This window comes from Osmerus mordax, chromosome 11 (genome assembly GCF_038355195.1).
Source record: "Osmerus mordax isolate fOsmMor3 chromosome 11, fOsmMor3.pri, whole genome shotgun sequence".
Lineage (NCBI taxonomy): Eukaryota > Metazoa > Chordata > Actinopteri > Osmeriformes > Osmeridae > Osmerus > Osmerus mordax.
The window spans coordinates 7,889,933-7,906,710 of record NC_090060.1 but is presented as its reverse complement, the minus strand read 5'-3'; the positions used below and the strand labels follow the sequence as shown (position 1 = coordinate 7,906,710).

Genomic DNA, 16,778 nt, shown 5'->3' with positions numbered 1-16,778 from the left:
AGGCAGGGATATTGCCTATGGTGAGGCAGCTATGCATTATGCAGCTTTCTGTGTCTTATGTAAAATCTTTCAGACACACACACACACACACATGTGCTAATGCACATCTAAAAAATTCATACTGTCACCTGAATACACGCACAAACACACACACACAAACATATAAATCCATAGAGCTCACAACAACTAACACACTGAACACACACACACAATGGGATACACATGTACTTCTACAAGGACAAGACAGATATATATCCACGCCTGAAGAATAGCTACACCTGCATGAATTTGCCTTCATTACAATACACATGGAGGCAGATATAGGACAGCATGGTGATGTTAAGATGATTGTCTGAAAAAAGGGTTCCACAAATAGAACCGTCTGTGTGGGGTCTTATGGATGTCAACAGAGTTATGTCTGGGGCCTTTACATGAGTTCCCAAAACATACTGTAGCTACTTAGTGGTGATGACATTGTGATATTTTCACAAACCCAGGACAGAGATGGTGAAAAAGATATAGAAAGAGAGAGAATGAGAGAAACGTCCCCTATCATTATTTCTGCAGTGTCAGTGAATATTAGGGAGCCATTTCAACATTTGATGAATTACATTTCTCTTCTAAGTCAGCTGCGTCAGGTTTTGAAACAGAACCTGTTAAAGATTAAATCAGAGGTGATAGAGCGAAACAGAGGGAAGGTGGGACTTTTGATCAATGTATTTGTATTTTATATTACCCATCCGTGACCCACCTTCTCTCGTTCGTCACCAACAGTGAGTAACTGTGTTCCCTGGCTTACAGCGTTTAGAAAAGCGTGTTCTTCTACTGGTGGCCTTTCTGGTTCTTGACAGCTTCCCACGATCGAAGGCTCGTCTGCTGCCCGGTCTATCCGTTACTACTTATTGCAAATAACGGTGTTGGATAGAAAGGCTACGTGGACTCGCGCAACAGTTGTGGGAATGTTTGGTGAGTCAGCGCGACATTAATAACACAAATGCTTTAGCCTATGTGTGGAATGTGATACGGTCGCAGTGGAGATGAGATGGGCACTAGTTTGATGAAGGTGAAGGTACCATTACCGGTTTACCGTGCTCTTGGTCTGACGTGTACGACATCTCAAAGTTATGCATCACGAACGCTTGCGGAGAATTGTCGCCACTTCACCCGTCACTCTTCCGCCCCCAAAAGAGTGGATAAAAGAGCCATACTCTCCGGAGCGCAACGGGGGGATGCGAGTTAACACGAGTGACACGTAGGCATTAGTGTGACTGTGGCTTTGAGAAAAATGACAGGTTAACCGTTAGGAAGGCGTGTAAGGGTGGATATATGGGCACTTGGGAACTGTTTATAAGAGATCGAATAGCATGTCTGTCACACAGTGGCAGAAAGAAGAGAGAGAGGAGAGAGAGAGAGAGAGAGAGAGAGAGAGAGAGAGAGAGAGAGAGAGAGAGAGAGAGAGAGAGAGGAGAGAGAGAGAGAGAGAGAGAGAGAGAGAACAATGCAAGCACTACAATGTCCTTAATTACTGCCTTGAAAGTCTGTGCGTAACTACAACAAAACACACAATGCTTGCTTGTAATGTCATTACAGTGGACAACTAGCCATTACTGAGGAGACAACTCACTTCATCTATAGAGCGCACTGTGTGTGTGTGTGTGTGTGTGTGTGTGTGTGTGTGTGTGTGTGTGTGTGTGTGTGCGTGTGTGTGTGTGTGGGTGTGTGTGGTTGTGGTTGTGGTTGTAGTTGTGGTTGTGGTGGGGAAGGGAGGAGAGGGGGGGTCCATTCACCTATAAAGTTATTGCTCGACAAAAAAAATGTAGGTGAGTAAAAACACACAATGGCTCAGCGTGGAACGCCACCCACAAGACATGGTCCTAACACTAACAAAGTTGTGACACACAGGCCGAATCCTGCATTAATTCACCAACCAGTCATAATCTCGATTTGACTCACACGGCAGAGAAATCGGGCGACTGGTTTCATCTCTCAACCTGCATAATTGCTCTCCAAAATCACGTGCCTAATTCTCAGACCGATGAAAACACAAGGTAGCTTTTTTTTATTTTGGGGGCTTCGATATGACTTGCAATTGCACAACAGTAGCCGAAGGAAAACATGTTTTAATTATTAGACTTACAAGATGAATGACCATATAAGAGAAGGAACAATGCAATTTATGTAAAAGCCGCCTAAAAGCTGATTAAAATGTAAAGTCTTTGAGTGCTGCAATGTCATCACAAGCACGTCCTAATTTAGGTAGCATGCTGGTTACATCCATTTAAGACCTCCTTCATAATTCTAAAATAACCACTGCCAACCCTTAAAATTATTATTTGTATCAAATCATACAGACACACATGACATTTGCTGCATTCATAGGCCTATGTAAAAATACAGACGGCTTAAAAAATAAAGCAACTTGATGCAACTTTAAACAGCAGCGCAGCCCACATATGTATTTATCTGTAAATCAAATAGCCTACATGTTAATAATTTGATCGTGGTTCACTAAATATTTTGTGATACTGTCCTTGACAGGATACAACCAGAATCAGTCGTCATTAAGGATTGATCAAATAATTACGGAAACCCTCCCTCCAAAATACATGAAATAAAAATAAAGGTAATTCCATCTGCATTCAGTGAATTTATTAAAACGTAATGTTTTTATTATCAACATTTCTGTCAACAAATGAGTGAAAATAGTCATAATTTATATGACATTGTAATTAGATTCCTGTCACATGCATGGGCCCAACACCTGAGGCCTCCGCAGATGAGTTTTGTCTTGTCACATCTCCATAAAATGACTTGCCTCTCTAGATCATGACAAAGAAGAATGAGTATACCCTTCCCTCCATCCCTAAAATCCCCCCTCCCCATCCTTGGGGTGCAGGTGCTCTGTATGACCATGAGACACACACCCAAACTAATAGCTTTAAAATATCTGTCCAAAATGTCCGTCCAGCCTACTCCCACAAATCAACGGCAAACGAGATATTTTACTAAATGTCAGGATGTCTGGGCTTAATTGAAGTAAAACGTATAAGGGACACTTTTAACCAACACAAACACACTGGTTAGTTAGATCATTTGAAAGTGAGATACGGTGTTGAGGCGCGGCCGAGGCAGGGAAAATGCGCAGTCCTAATTTATATGCATGTATGATAATTGGCTTGCAATTTTTCTATTAGGAAAATTGGTTATTTGGAACCGTCATTCAAATACAGACACCGCAAATCGAAACGTCAATAAATACACCACTGATTCTTCATGTCAAATAAACGAAAAAAAAAAAAAAAAAGAAGAAAAATGATGGACAAATTGAAGTTTTGTTTTCCTCGGCGTTATCTACATCTCTTCCCTATCTCCAGCTTTTTTCCCGCCCCACTGCCTGGCTGCACCCCCCCCCCCCCCCCTCTCTCTCTCTCTCTCTCTCTCTCTCTCTCTCTCCGTCTCCATCAACACACAAACACGCACGCTCACACAGTACATCTTGTTCAGTCACGGGACAAGCCGATGTGCAGTGTGCATAATTGAAACAGAACCTGTTATCCACTTACAAATATCAAAAACAGCACAAAAGTCAGCGTCGATGGCGGCAGAGAGACAGGAGCACCAAGCACCCGGACCGGCGGCACAGAGACCGGGGACCTGAGAGCTCTGACCGGGATGTAGGCCCACCGTGAATTAGAATATTCTATGTCAAAGGTGATTGCTCTCCTAACAACATTGATAAGGAAGAACAGTGTTGCTTTAAAGACTTGTGTTTTACAGAGCACAGTCTGGTTCACGGATATTTGTCGAAATGTAAAGTAACATTGATCAATTTTGGGCCAGTTATAGGAGAAATCGGACAGTTTGATGTCATCCAAGTTGAATAAACTAAAACAGTTATCTTTTTTGAACGGTAAAATAGAGAGGGAAGCTCGTCATCGTCTAGATCTGCAGTGGTGTTGTTTTTTTCATGGCAAAACCCAATCAGTATGTAGAATCTGGTGCCACAGAAAATGGTGGCGAAATAATTGCACCAGCGATAATAAGACCGGAGTCTGCAGACGATCACGCTGCTGCTTCAACTACACGACGATTTACTTCAGCTTGTTGTTCTAGAAAATCAGCTCACAGTTTCTATAAAATGTATTGACCCTTGTGACACACACACACAAACACACACAAACACACACAACTAGAAACTAACACCCCCACACAGACGTACTACAATCACACACTAACACTCGACACACACACACACACACACACACACTCACACACACTTGCACACACAACTAATCAACCTCAGGGATGTAACAAGCGGATTTTGTGCGTCAAATAAAGCGCTATCACAAAAGATCTAAACCACACACGCGCACGCACATAAACACACACTAACACCTTCTGTCGTGGGACAGGTCAAAGTCAGCCAACACATTTTACACTCGACCGTCCGTCTGAAGGCTACTTTCTCGAGTTAACACATCCTTTATGTGCGCCTTCTGTGGAGTAAACCATCCCTCTGCAGATAACAATCTCCCTTCACCCCAACCCCCCCGCTATTGTCGCGTTTCCATATTCATCACACCTCGACGTATTCATAATGAGAATGCAAATCGTGTTATTTCCCCTATCCTAACTGTCATAGACAAGTGCCAGTACAGATAGATGCGGACGAAAAAATAACTCCTCTCTCCTTCTTTCCAAATCACCTCGATATTCATTAAAACTGATCGTATTCATGTTTTTGAAGCGTCTTATCAAGGCATCTGCGCTGAAAGACATGGCTGAATGGGAACCTCGCTAATTGCCTCTGGGTAAAATGGAGACTGGCACAGGATACAGAACACGCATTTTATCTGCTAGAAAGTTACTATTTTAGCTTTTCAGGCTTTACAATTTTTATATATAGCCCATATATTTATATATTTCAGAGTTCTGATATTTGACCACTTAATTTCTCCCTCCTTAATAGAATTTGGAACACGTACAGAACCCCCTCCAACTCCAACATGGCACACGGAAAGAGAGAGATAAGATCAAGTGTATCCACGTACCTTTATTTACAGCATACAGGAGGAGCAGAGTTACCCGCCACATGCCATAAAGAGCAGTTTGATTCTTCGGGAAGGTAGTGCTGTCCAGGGGGAAGTACGGCGGCGGCGCAGCAGCGTTCGGCCAGACGAAGCTCCGTGCTGGAGTGACGGTGACGGCGCTGCGCGGCGATCTCTCCAGCCCTTGTCCCTCACTCTCCAGCGCAGAGCAACGGGCACGGTGCTAGTCCCGCCTCCCGTACCCTCCCCTAACCAGAACCGTCATCCAAACATCAGCCGGGGCCCCTCCCCTTCTATTCTAATGACGCGCGGAGACGGGAGAGGTGTGCAAGTGTACCAGAGGAGAAGCACGCGGTCCAGAGGGGCGCACGGGCCACGGGAGGAGAAGAGTTTAGTAGACTTGGTTCGAGGGGTATGTGAGTTTGCGGGGGTGTAGGGTTTTCATTTTTTTCTCTTTCTTTCTTTTAATGGGTCTAAAACTGAGGCGTCAGTGGGAGGGGTCGTTGAAAGTGATGGAAGGCAGCAGGTGTCGGTTAGTTGCTTCTCAGCGGTGGTCGCGCGCACCTGTGGACCAGCGTTCCGGGCACATTCTTTTAAGGCCAGAGCGGTATCTCACATATTAAGACGAGAGCAGTATCTCACATATCCAGAGGAATAGTTTGCATAAGAAGCAGTCTAAACTGTAGATTTGCTTTTGCGTAAATGTAGCCATTTAACATGGCTATACATCTTGTGCAATTAACTTTTTTCCTTGGGCGGTCAGATATCGATTTAAAATGTTTAAATACAATCCTGTATCTCTTCTGTCAAAGACAAAGTGTATCTCTATGCGGTCTCTTCCACCCCCCTCCACCACCCCCTCCCCCTTCCCCCTCTCTCTCTCTGGCACAGACGAGATGCCACACACGGCTCAGTGCGTCCTTAGAGAACGTGCGCAACCACAATCTTTTACGCCCCCTCTCACAGAACACACACACACACAAACAGGCACACACACACGCAGGCACACGCGCTCACGCAGTCACAATTCAAAGACTCTGAATAATCCCGGATGGAGCGGTAGCCATCGGCAGCGTTGCGTGGCAGACAGACGAGGGGATGACACTAGAGGCGCGTGTCTCTATCTGCGTCGCTATTGTTGGTCTCAGTGAGGCCTCAGTCTATTTTCAGTGTGGTGGTCTGCGGCTAGGACAGTCCTGTACAACAACTACTGTCATTCCAACCTATCTAAACGACCTAAAATCCCATGAGTTTAAGGAGAATGTATGTCCCACAGGACAGGTATGGCTCTGGTTTGGCTGTCTCTGTCTTATCCACCAAAACTATTTCTGTGTGGCTTCTCTTTATTTGTCCTCTATCTTCATCTCCTGCCTCTTCCTTTTCTTTTTGGAGTCTCTCCTCTTTTTCTCTCTCCTTTCTTCCCCTCGCCTCACTATCCACCCCTCTGTCTGTCACCATTTAATTTCTCTCTCTCTCTCCTTTCTCTACCTTTCATCTGCTCGCTCTCTTTCTCTTCCTTCTCCCTACCCGCTCTCTCTCTCTCTTCTCTATCATCCTCATTCTACCTCTCCACTCTCATTCACGCCAGCAGTAGAGACAGCCTTTACTGCTTGTCACACCGACAGTTCTAGAACTAAACTAAGTTTTTCTAGAATTCTAGCGATCATCACAGTAGAGTGCAGAGTCAGCACAGTTCCAGCGTCGTACAGTACATCTCTCCTGCTCAATACTGTAGGCACCCTGCAGCTGGGCCTGTGAGTGACATACCAGCTCTGTTGCCATGACGATGATACCGGTCCTGCCCCAGCCCGTCAGGAGTGATGTGACCTGTTCTGACAGCGGCAGACTGGTTGGACTGTAACTCACCCTAAGATACACACAACATCTGACAAGACAGGCAAATGACCAGCAGGAGAGGAGAGGAGGAGAGGGGAGAGGGGAGGTAAGGAGAGGAAAAGAGAGGAAAGGAGGAGAAGAGAGGAGAGGAAGGGAGGACAGGAGGGGAGAGGGGGGGAGAGGTGAGGTAGTTAGAGGAGAGAGGGGAGAGATAAGGAAGGGAGGAGAGGATGAGAGGAGGAGGGGAGAAAGGGAGGAGAGAATGGGAGAGGAGAAGAGAGGAGAGGCTGGAGCAGAGAGGAAGGGAGGAGGAGAGGAGAAGAAAGGGGATGATAGGAGGGGAGAGGAAGGGAAGGGAGAGGAGTCAGGGAAACATCCATCCACTACACAGCACATGACTCATCTACATTATCCTCTTCTGACAGACACAGCCTAGGGGGAGAGAGAGAAAAGGTGAGAGGGAGCTAGGGAGGGAAACAGGGTGGCAGACAGATAGAGTGAAGTTGTGAGAGAAGGGAGTAAGAAAGAGTGAGAGATGGGAGTGAGTGAATGGAGGGAGGGACAGAAAGGATAGGGACAGAAAGAGAAAGAGATGGGGGTGAGTAAATGTGAACGTTATTACTATGACAATCAGTGAGCCCCTCGGGCCAGGACTACATACTAGGATTATATTAGCGCTAATGTATCTGGTATTAGTACACACACAGACACAACTTGTGCTGCAAGGTCAGAGCTAGGGGCTGTCACAACATTTGAAGGTAAGGGCCTGTTAAGCATAGCTAGCTTCAGGCAGGGCCTCCACTGGGCTAGGCAAATCTTTTACTGGTGTGTGTTTGTGTGTGTGTGTGTGTCTGTGAGAGAGAGAACAGAGGCGTGCAGAAGCGAGATGTCAGGGGGTGATAATTTATTCAAATGGGCTAGAGAGGATAACGAGAAGATGGGGGGAGGAGAGAGGAGGAGGGGGGGTGCACCTTGCTTATTACTCCTTTCTCAGAGCATAGATGTCCCACGCCACTGTGGCCAGGCTACACATAAAGCAAAGTCTTTCTTGCTTCGCTTTTTACTATGCTACCTTTCCCTAATTCCCCTCTCTCCTTTTGCCCTTCCTTATTTCCCTATAGCCTTCTCTTCTTACCATCTCTCTCTTTCCTTCTCTCCTTCCTCTCTCTCTTTCCTGGTTTGCTTCCCTCACTCCATTTCCCATTCTCCCTGCCTCCCTACGTGTGGAAACGACAGGATCTGCATAGGACTGCAGACGGAGGAGAAGGGAGGAGGAGAGAGAGATGACGAGTGGGGAAAGGAAGTAGAAAAGAGAGGAATGACAAATGTTGCAAATTATTATCAGCTCTGCGAGCGTCATGGAAACGGAACGTTATCACACCGAAAGAGATACAGATCCAACATGGCTGCCACACCAAGGAGAAACGCAACGTAACTAGATCCAACATGGCTGCCAAATCAAACAGAAACTCAGGGCTTGTTTGAGATCATATGTGTTTGTTTGTGTGTGTGTGTGTGTGTGTATATGTATATGTCTGTGTGTGTGTCCTTGTCTGTGCAATCTTTCATGGCGATTAAAAGCCCTTTCTGATTCTGATGTGTGTGCGTTTGTGTGTGTATGTGTGTGCACGTTTGTCAGTTGAGAGCTTCAGGCTGTGAAGGTTTAATCGCAAAGGCAATAGGGTTCCTTATTTACTGTTTTTCCAGTGTGTGTTTGCATGTCTATGTATGTGTGAGAGAGAGAGGTGTGGGAAAGTGATATAGATCAGAGCACAGAGGGGTCAAGATGGAAAGTGTGCTTTCAGCAAAGCTGAACGTGTCCTCTCATGTTCCTGCTCACTCATCAACACACACACACACACACACACACACACACACACACACACACACACACACACACACAGTTAGTTGCCTTTCTTATCTGTGAGTGAGTGTTACTAACGACCCCCCTCACGCCAGTCTACCTCTATAGTGCACACACAAGCACCTGCCTCTCTGATCGTATCAGAGCCACTTGATTGACAGCTTTACCTGCTATCCTAGTGAAGCTCTCATGCATGACAAAGCAGGTGGTTTTGCTGGGATATAATAGGCTAGGCTAGGCTAGACTGAGCTGTGATAGGCAAAAACTGATGGGCTAGGCTCGGCCAGTGAGGCTAGACTGTGACAGGCTGGGCTGGGCTGAGATCCCAATTTCGTAATTTTTCACCAAGGACGTTAGAATAATGAAACCTTTTCAGATTACTCTACAATCCAAAGGGGATTATGGAGAGAAAGAGAGAGAGAGTGGGGGAGAGAGAGAGACATTTCCTGGTTGACATTGACAGCTCCTGTCTCTTGACGTAACGACTTATTTACTCGAGGATAATTAGTCATGCGCAGCCCGGTGGCGGGGTGATTAATGAGCTTTGTCATCTCCGTCTCACGATATTAACAGTCTTCTCTCACCCTACCTTTCTCTGGAAACAGAACACACTCCGATTGTCTCCAAACTTCTGATCTCGCCGGTTTTGTTGTGTCGTTTTTACAGTAAAACTGCGTAGCGTTTTATTTACTGCAAAACTTCTTATGACTCGCGTCGCATAAGTTTACATGTGTGCAACCAGTGGGGTGACCTACTAAAACAAAACTACGATGAAAGGAGGAGAAGATATGAGTCAGCGAAACATAAGTACCACTCAAGTAAGCGCGGAATCGGTGACGTTTTTAACAGGTCTAACAGATGCCCTTGCTTCTGGACTACAGTGGTTTGACGTTGGTCTGGTGCTGACCCCTAGTGTCGATATCACAGACTGCATTCACAGATAGGCCCATGACAGACTGCCAATGCGGAGGCTCTACTGATTTTGAACTCTGGACATCTGTTTCACCATCCATTTGCTAATTTAGAATATTTATTTTTGAAGCTCTCTCTAACATTGCATGTAAAAATTGCCCTCAAAAAATATAATTTGATTTGAACTGATTAAATAAAACTAGGCCTGCATAAAACTTCTAGTTTGCTTTGTTGTTTAAGTTAAATACCCAAATACAATAACTTTACAGACGTATGTATTCAACACTCATAGATATTTACAACCAAACCGACACAGGACACACACACACACACAAACAAACACCCAAACACACACACAAAAACACACACACACACGGTTCGACAGGTCTTTATTAATACAAAGGGAATGCCTTAAGGTTAACACACGTGCTGTAACAACAACATCTGAACTCTGATGTTAGGCCAGTCTGGCTGTTGCTGCTCAGTTCTCCTCATCAACGTTTCTTTTCTGCAATGCACAGAGCACACACACACACACACATTTGAACAGAAGGAAACACATATAAACAAGTTTTCCAAATCCAGAGAAAATGTTGTCATTATATATCATTCAAAATTTATGGCCACAGTAACAGATAGTCTTCTTGGGAACATGATTCTCATTCTGTAACATCAGTCAACATTATTCAGTGAATATTGTTAAATTTATTGTCCTACAACAAACAATCTATTAAATCCAGAGTTAGCCCTTCTAGAGTTAGCCCTGAATTGTAATTGTCCTCATTTAAAAGATCTGTAGGCCTATGTCTGTCTCTGTTCATGCAACTCCACTGTTCTATTGGCACTGGAGCAGTAGCCTCACCTTGGGTTTCCCACACCGGCGGATCTTGTTTCCTGAGAGAAGAAGAGGACGGTCAGTGATCAGTGATGTTTTTATCAACACTTTTTTGCTACTCACACCATGCTTTAATTTGTCATGTCAAATACATACTATAGTGGTGCTAAATATACACACATGTACAGACACACACACAAACACACACACACAGGGCCAGCCCAAGCCTTAATGGGGCCTTAAGAAGAATTTATTTGGGGGCCCCTCGGTGACGCTGTATGATATAATTTTTTAATTAAGCTGTAATTTAATGTGCTCTTGGGGGCCCTCTAGTGGCCACGGGGGCCCTAAGCAGCCTCATAGTTCGCTTGTGCCTTGGGCCGGCTCTGCACACATACACAGGTACACTAAAACATGGGTGTGAATACTCACACATTCAGAATGCTTACACACTCTCTCTCACACACAGACACACTTTCAGTATTGCCAAAACCTCACCGGCCAGAAGGATAACTGAGAGGAACACGATGACCCCAGCGAAGGTCAAACCACCGACCCTCAGGGTGTAGTAGTCTAAAACACAGGACACACTCAACACACTGTCTCCCATGGCAACCACTCTACCTCCTAGCTCTTTCTAACTTTCTCTTTCACCTTTGGTCTCTCTCCCTTTCTGTCTTTGTCGCTCGCTCTCTCTCTCTCTCTCTCTCTCTCTCTCTCTCTCTCTATCTCTCTCTCTCTTTCTCCACTTCCCCTCTCCCTTTTTTTCTCTCTCTCACTCACTTGCAGTTTCATTGTCTATCTCTATCTGTGCTTGTCTCACTGATGGCTGTGTTGCTCAGACAGTAATGTAGTTAGGTACGTGAGAATGTACTGCCTGTCAGTGTGCATGGGTCTCTCACCATAGACAAAGTCTGCGTCAAAGTCCTTGTCCATCTTAGGAGCTGAAAAGAGGAATGAGAACCTAGTCAGCAACAACAAACATCATAACTGTCATCATCATTATTACTTCACAATAAGTCTCTTTATGACACATAAAACACACAGATACACACACTCATACAGATACATACACACACATACACACACACACACACATATTCATACACATATACACGCACGCACACACACCACACACACTCCTACACTTATACACACACATACAGAAGCATACACACACACCCACACACACAAAACACACCCACAAATAGCATGTAACAACATGCACTATTGCCTACTGACCATCAGGTGCAAACACATTGTTGCTTTGAACCAGCTCAACTGTAACTCACACAGTTTAGTCACAGCAGCCATCTACCGCTACCCAAAAACACCCATCTCAATCCCCCAGCCATCAATGCACTGATTCAGCTGTGCCACTCACCTGCTCTACAATCGGTTCAGTCTTGATCTCAGTGCCTCTGTTGGAGAGGACAGAGAAGGAAGAATGAGGCAATCCCATGACAAGATCTTATCTGTGCGTCAATGATCTGAAGCAGGGAATGATCTATCTGAGACAATCCGTGTTTGACTGGTCAATCAGCTCACACACTCAACCAGTCACACAGTAGCAAACATGTCTAGTAGGATTGCATTCCTCAGATTTGTGTTGTGCAGCTCTCTCACTCTTTCTATATCTCTCTCTCACTCTTTCTATCTCTCTCTCTCTATCTCTCTCTTTGTGTGTGTGTCTCTTTATCTCTCTATACCACCAGAGAGTCACAGCGCCCTCTGCTCTTTTCATTTGAATCGGCAGAATTTAATCATTAACTCAATGGATTTTGAGACTGAAACTCCATTTTGCATGGCTAACTTCCTTCTGGGTGACAGAATATGTGGTTAAAGTGTCTCAGCCTGGCTTCAGGGCTCCATACATGTTTTGTAATGTGTCTTTGGGTGGTCATTTTCCACCGGTGACTGCACAGGATCTCAGAAGGTGAGAAGGTGAGGTCATTCATTCTCTGAAAAGCAGATATAAACATTGACCTTGAAACCAGCATGGAACTACAAGGGTGCCCTATGGAACCATATGTCACAATAGAAGAACCCTGTAGGTAACAGACAGAACCCCTATATCTATCTAACTGTCTGTCTGTCTGTCTGTTTCTAGACTATGTGTAGGACAAAAAAGTCAACGGAGTCTACTTAAGAGTGCGCCCTGAGCAAGGCACATGACCTGAAGCTCTCAGACTCTAGCTCTCCAGGAGCCCCAAGGGAAGAGGATGTGGGCCAACAAATTCCCCAAGATAACACTTTGCCAGCATGTATGCTTACTGAGTCTACAGTGTTACCAGTCTGAGGGCATCATTTGAATGCAACAGATAGTGGGCTCGACGATGCAACCTTGGAAGTCGGTTTCCCACAAACCAAACACGTCTACAGGAGATGTATTTCCCACACTTCTACACAGCATATACACTGCTACACAGCTCAGACTCCACAGTACAGACACCAGCACAGTCCCTTATCACAGCACAGACACCACAGCAGAGCACAGACACCGGCACAGACACCAGAGCACAGACACTAGTCCATAGACAACTATCACGGCACCGAGACCACAGCACAGACAGTACACCACAGCACAGTGTACACAGACATTTGTACACAGCACACACAGGAGTTAATCCCTATCTAATGTGATGAGAGGCCGTGTGTATTCTTCGTAGCTTAAAGACAGTAGTTGTGTCTCACCTGTGGTGCGCTTTCCGGAGTACTCCTCTTGCTGCTGTCGGACCCGCTCTGGTATGTGTGAGTGAGTGTGTGTGCGTGTGTGTGAGTAGCCAGGTGCAGCCTCCAGACCCCCCCGACCCACACACACTCACACACATCCCACAAACACACACGATTTACAAACACACAAATGCACGCCCACATACACACACCTAAAAATATACACACACGTCTACAAACACATACACGCACACACAAACACGCACACGTACACACACCTGAAAATAGACACACACACACAGACACACACACGCACCCTCTTCTCCCATGTATCAGTAACCATCCATCCACATATTTACAGCTCCATAAACTCTACCCTTCGGCACCAATAAAGAACACAGAAGAGCAACCTTTGGAACCTGCGGCCCAGATGAGAACGTTACAGGCTAACCAGTACCTGAGGAAGCCATCTCCTCACCCACCTGGGGCCTTGGACCTGCAGGTCACCACATTGTCCACCCACCTGGGGCCTTGGACCTGCCGGTCACCACATTGGGTAACCGTGTAGATGGAGGAGGGGTGGAGGACCTGTGGCTGTCCTTTAGTAAGGTGACAGGTGTTGAAGGGTTGGGGTTGGCGGGGGATGGGGGATAAGGATGGGCTCCAGGGGCCCGGGGTGGTGGGCAGGAATGTGGGGGGGATTTGGGGGTCTTGGTGAGGGAGGAGCTTAAACATTCTGGCTTACAAGGTCACTGCTGAGGTCACTGCTGAGGTCACTGCTGAGGTCACTGCTGAGGTCACTGCTGAGGTCACTGCTGATCCATGTATATTTGTAAGATTCCTGATGGATCCTAACCTCTTGAGCGATGCTTTCTGATTCTTATGTGTCTGTGTTGACGGTCTGGATGCTGTTCTGATACTCAGCCAGTTATCTGTGATGCAGTGTGTGTGGGTGGTGTGTGTCGGTGTGTGTTTGTGGGTAGGTAGTGTCAGGAGAGAACACATGTTGACAACACATGTTGTCAGACAGTTTGTTCCTAGGTCAAGTTGCTGTACCTGTATACAAACTCTCCCAGTACACTTTAATACTCTCTGGTCATGGTTATCAAAGATGACAGGATGAAGGAAGACAATAGGCCTTGATCACTACTGAAAGTGAGGGAAGAATAGATTTTCTGTCTCTTTTTCTCTCTGTGTGTTTCAAAGACGGATGAATCAATTCTGTATTTTCCGTCAGTCCCACAAAGCGAACAAACAGCGAGCACAACAGAAAACTGGTGTTGGACACTTTATTTACAATGTGAAAAGCACAAAATTCAGCTACAGAAAACAGCCTTGTGCACTGGTTGACCAGAGTAGCTAGTTGTTCAGGAGTCTTCATTGCACTGTAAATACAGGTGGACTCGACAAGATGGGAGCAACACCAAGCGTACTATCCCCCAGGTCCTAAACACCTCCTCATATATATATATATATGTTCACTCCCATTATCATGACCCTGCTACGATTAGCATGTGAGTTGCAAATCTTGTGAGCACGCACACGCTTACACACACACACTCTTCCATCAACTACACTGTTGAGTCATGCTAAACTGTGCGATGCTATTGGCTGTAAATAAATTGGATTTATTACACAACAGTGTACCTAAACCTTAAGAACATAATAAGCAAACACAGGTTTGTGGCACTAGTATATGGCGAATCCTCCAATCACAGTCTGCCTTAGAGGGCAATGGGAGCTGGCCTGGCAGTGCACGGTGGATGACCTCACAAAACCTCTGGCACCTTCCTCTGATAGTCATGTATAAGGTGTAACACCATCTCACACACACACACACACACACACACACACACACACACACACACACACACACACACACAATCCTTACCTTCCTACCCCTATCTCTTACATACTACAGTCAAACATCCAAAACACATACACACTCATAACCCCCACCGACATTGTCCTAAATAATATAGATAATTACTCAATATATATACTTTATTTACTGTTTATGTATGCAGACTAAGAATAAGTGTACTTATATATATGCAAGTCTACTTTTTACCAGCTTAATGATCTGCAGGTGGGAACAATATAAAGACGAAGAGTTACAAGACTGACTGTGACAACAACAAGAACAACAACTTGCAAACAAAACACCAGCTAACCTCCAGAACCGAAAGACAACAGAAACACAAGGTATTCTAAATACAAATAACATTGACACCATTGGCGGTTCTCTGGAGAACTAGGATATTGACACAATCAGCAGAGGGTGGTGTAGGCTAAGACAACAAGCTGTAGACAGTGTTGCAAAAAGGCACGGTAACAGAGTACAGACAGGAGTACTGGGACACTGGCACAGTCACAGAGCACACAACAAGACTAGAGGTGTATGTACACAGTTTCTCCATTCCTCCTCTATCCCTCCTCTCCTCCATCCCTCCTTCCTCCTTCACCGTCTGTCTCTCCTGCCTTTACAGTAGTTACATTCATCATCATCACCATCAGCACCATCGTATCCTACATCATGTAGCCCATCTTTCAATGTGTGTTATGTGGTGTGTATGTGTGTGTATGTGTATGTGTGGTGTGCCAGGTGTGTATGTGTGTGGTGTGGTTAGTGTGGGTAGGTAGGTAAACTGTAAGCAGGTAGTGATTCAAAAGCCAACAGTTGTTTTTTTTAGGGGGTAGGGGTTGGGTTGGGGTGGGTTCAGGGGTCAAAGGTGAAGTCTTCAGTTCTCCTCTTTGGGGGTCTCTGTGGTGGCTGAGGCTGTAGAGAGGAGAGGAGGAGAGAAAAGGGGGAGGAGCGAAGATGAGAAGTGAGGAGGACAGAGAGGAGAAGACAGGAGAGGGGAAGGAGAGTAGAGGTGAGGTGAAGGGGGTGAAAGGAGGAGAATTAGAAAGGGGTGGTTGAGAGACAAAGGAGGGGGGAGTCTTAAGTTACTGCTTACTGTGGTGTCAGTTAGTAAGTGTTGTTACGCTCACAGCTTGAAACCCTCTTTATCACACACAAACACACACACACGCACACCCTCGATAGCACCCGCACATAGTCTGTCTCTCCCTCCTACCCCATCTCACCTTCTCTGTCCCTCTTTATCTATCTCTTTCTCATTCCTCTCCCAACTCTCTCTGTTTCATTTTCATTTTCTCCCTCTTCTCCCCTCTTTCTCTCTCTCTCTCTCTCTCTCTCTCTCTCTCTCTCTCCCTCTCTCTCTCTCTTTTCCCTCCTAAACTCTCCCTCTTCTCCTTCCTCTCCTCCCCCACCTCCATCTCTCTCAGGAGGGTTCCTCTTACCCTTAGTGATGATCAGGTTCTCAGCCTGTGCCTCCTCATCCCCAGGGGCCCTGCAATACAACCCACAGGTGTCATGGTAACCACACATGAGCAGAACATAGCCCCACCCACAGGAAGTAAACAACACACAACAACATTGAGGATAGCTGATCAGAAAGAGTCCCTCCGTTACCTTGGTTTCTGGTTGATGCTGCAACGACATTTTCGACCTGGAGATAGAAAACATCATCAACGACCAATCATGAACAAGATATTATTTTGAACCACTTAAGGACACCACACAAACACATACACACACACACTT

General features: G+C 45.6%; 2 protein-coding genes across 2 annotated transcripts in view; both read right to left on the bottom strand.

Annotated features, from left to right (window-relative positions):
• Positions 1–11,431, bottom strand: part of dscaml1 (Down syndrome cell adhesion molecule like 1) — a 27,228-nt gene extending 15,797 nt beyond the window's left edge. Inside the window, 2 exon segments of the mRNA XM_067246583.1 lie at positions 10,994–11,068; positions 11,398–11,431. Of these exon segments, the coding sequence (XP_067102684.1) occupies positions 10,994–11,068; positions 11,398–11,431 (109 nt within the window).
• fxyd6 (FXYD domain containing ion transport regulator 6) overlaps positions 1–16,778 on the bottom strand; it is a 234,223-nt gene that overhangs the window by 212,053 nt on the left and 5,392 nt on the right. The window contains exons 6-8 of the mRNA XM_067245738.1: positions 16,647–16,683; positions 16,475–16,524; positions 15,037–15,947 (exon numbers count right to left, since the gene is read on the bottom strand). Coding sequence (XP_067101839.1) covers positions 15,910–15,947; positions 16,475–16,524; positions 16,647–16,683 — 125 coding nt within the window. The 3' untranslated portion in view covers positions 15,037–15,909. The remainder of the gene's footprint in view (positions 1–15,036; positions 15,948–16,474; positions 16,525–16,646; positions 16,684–16,778) is intronic.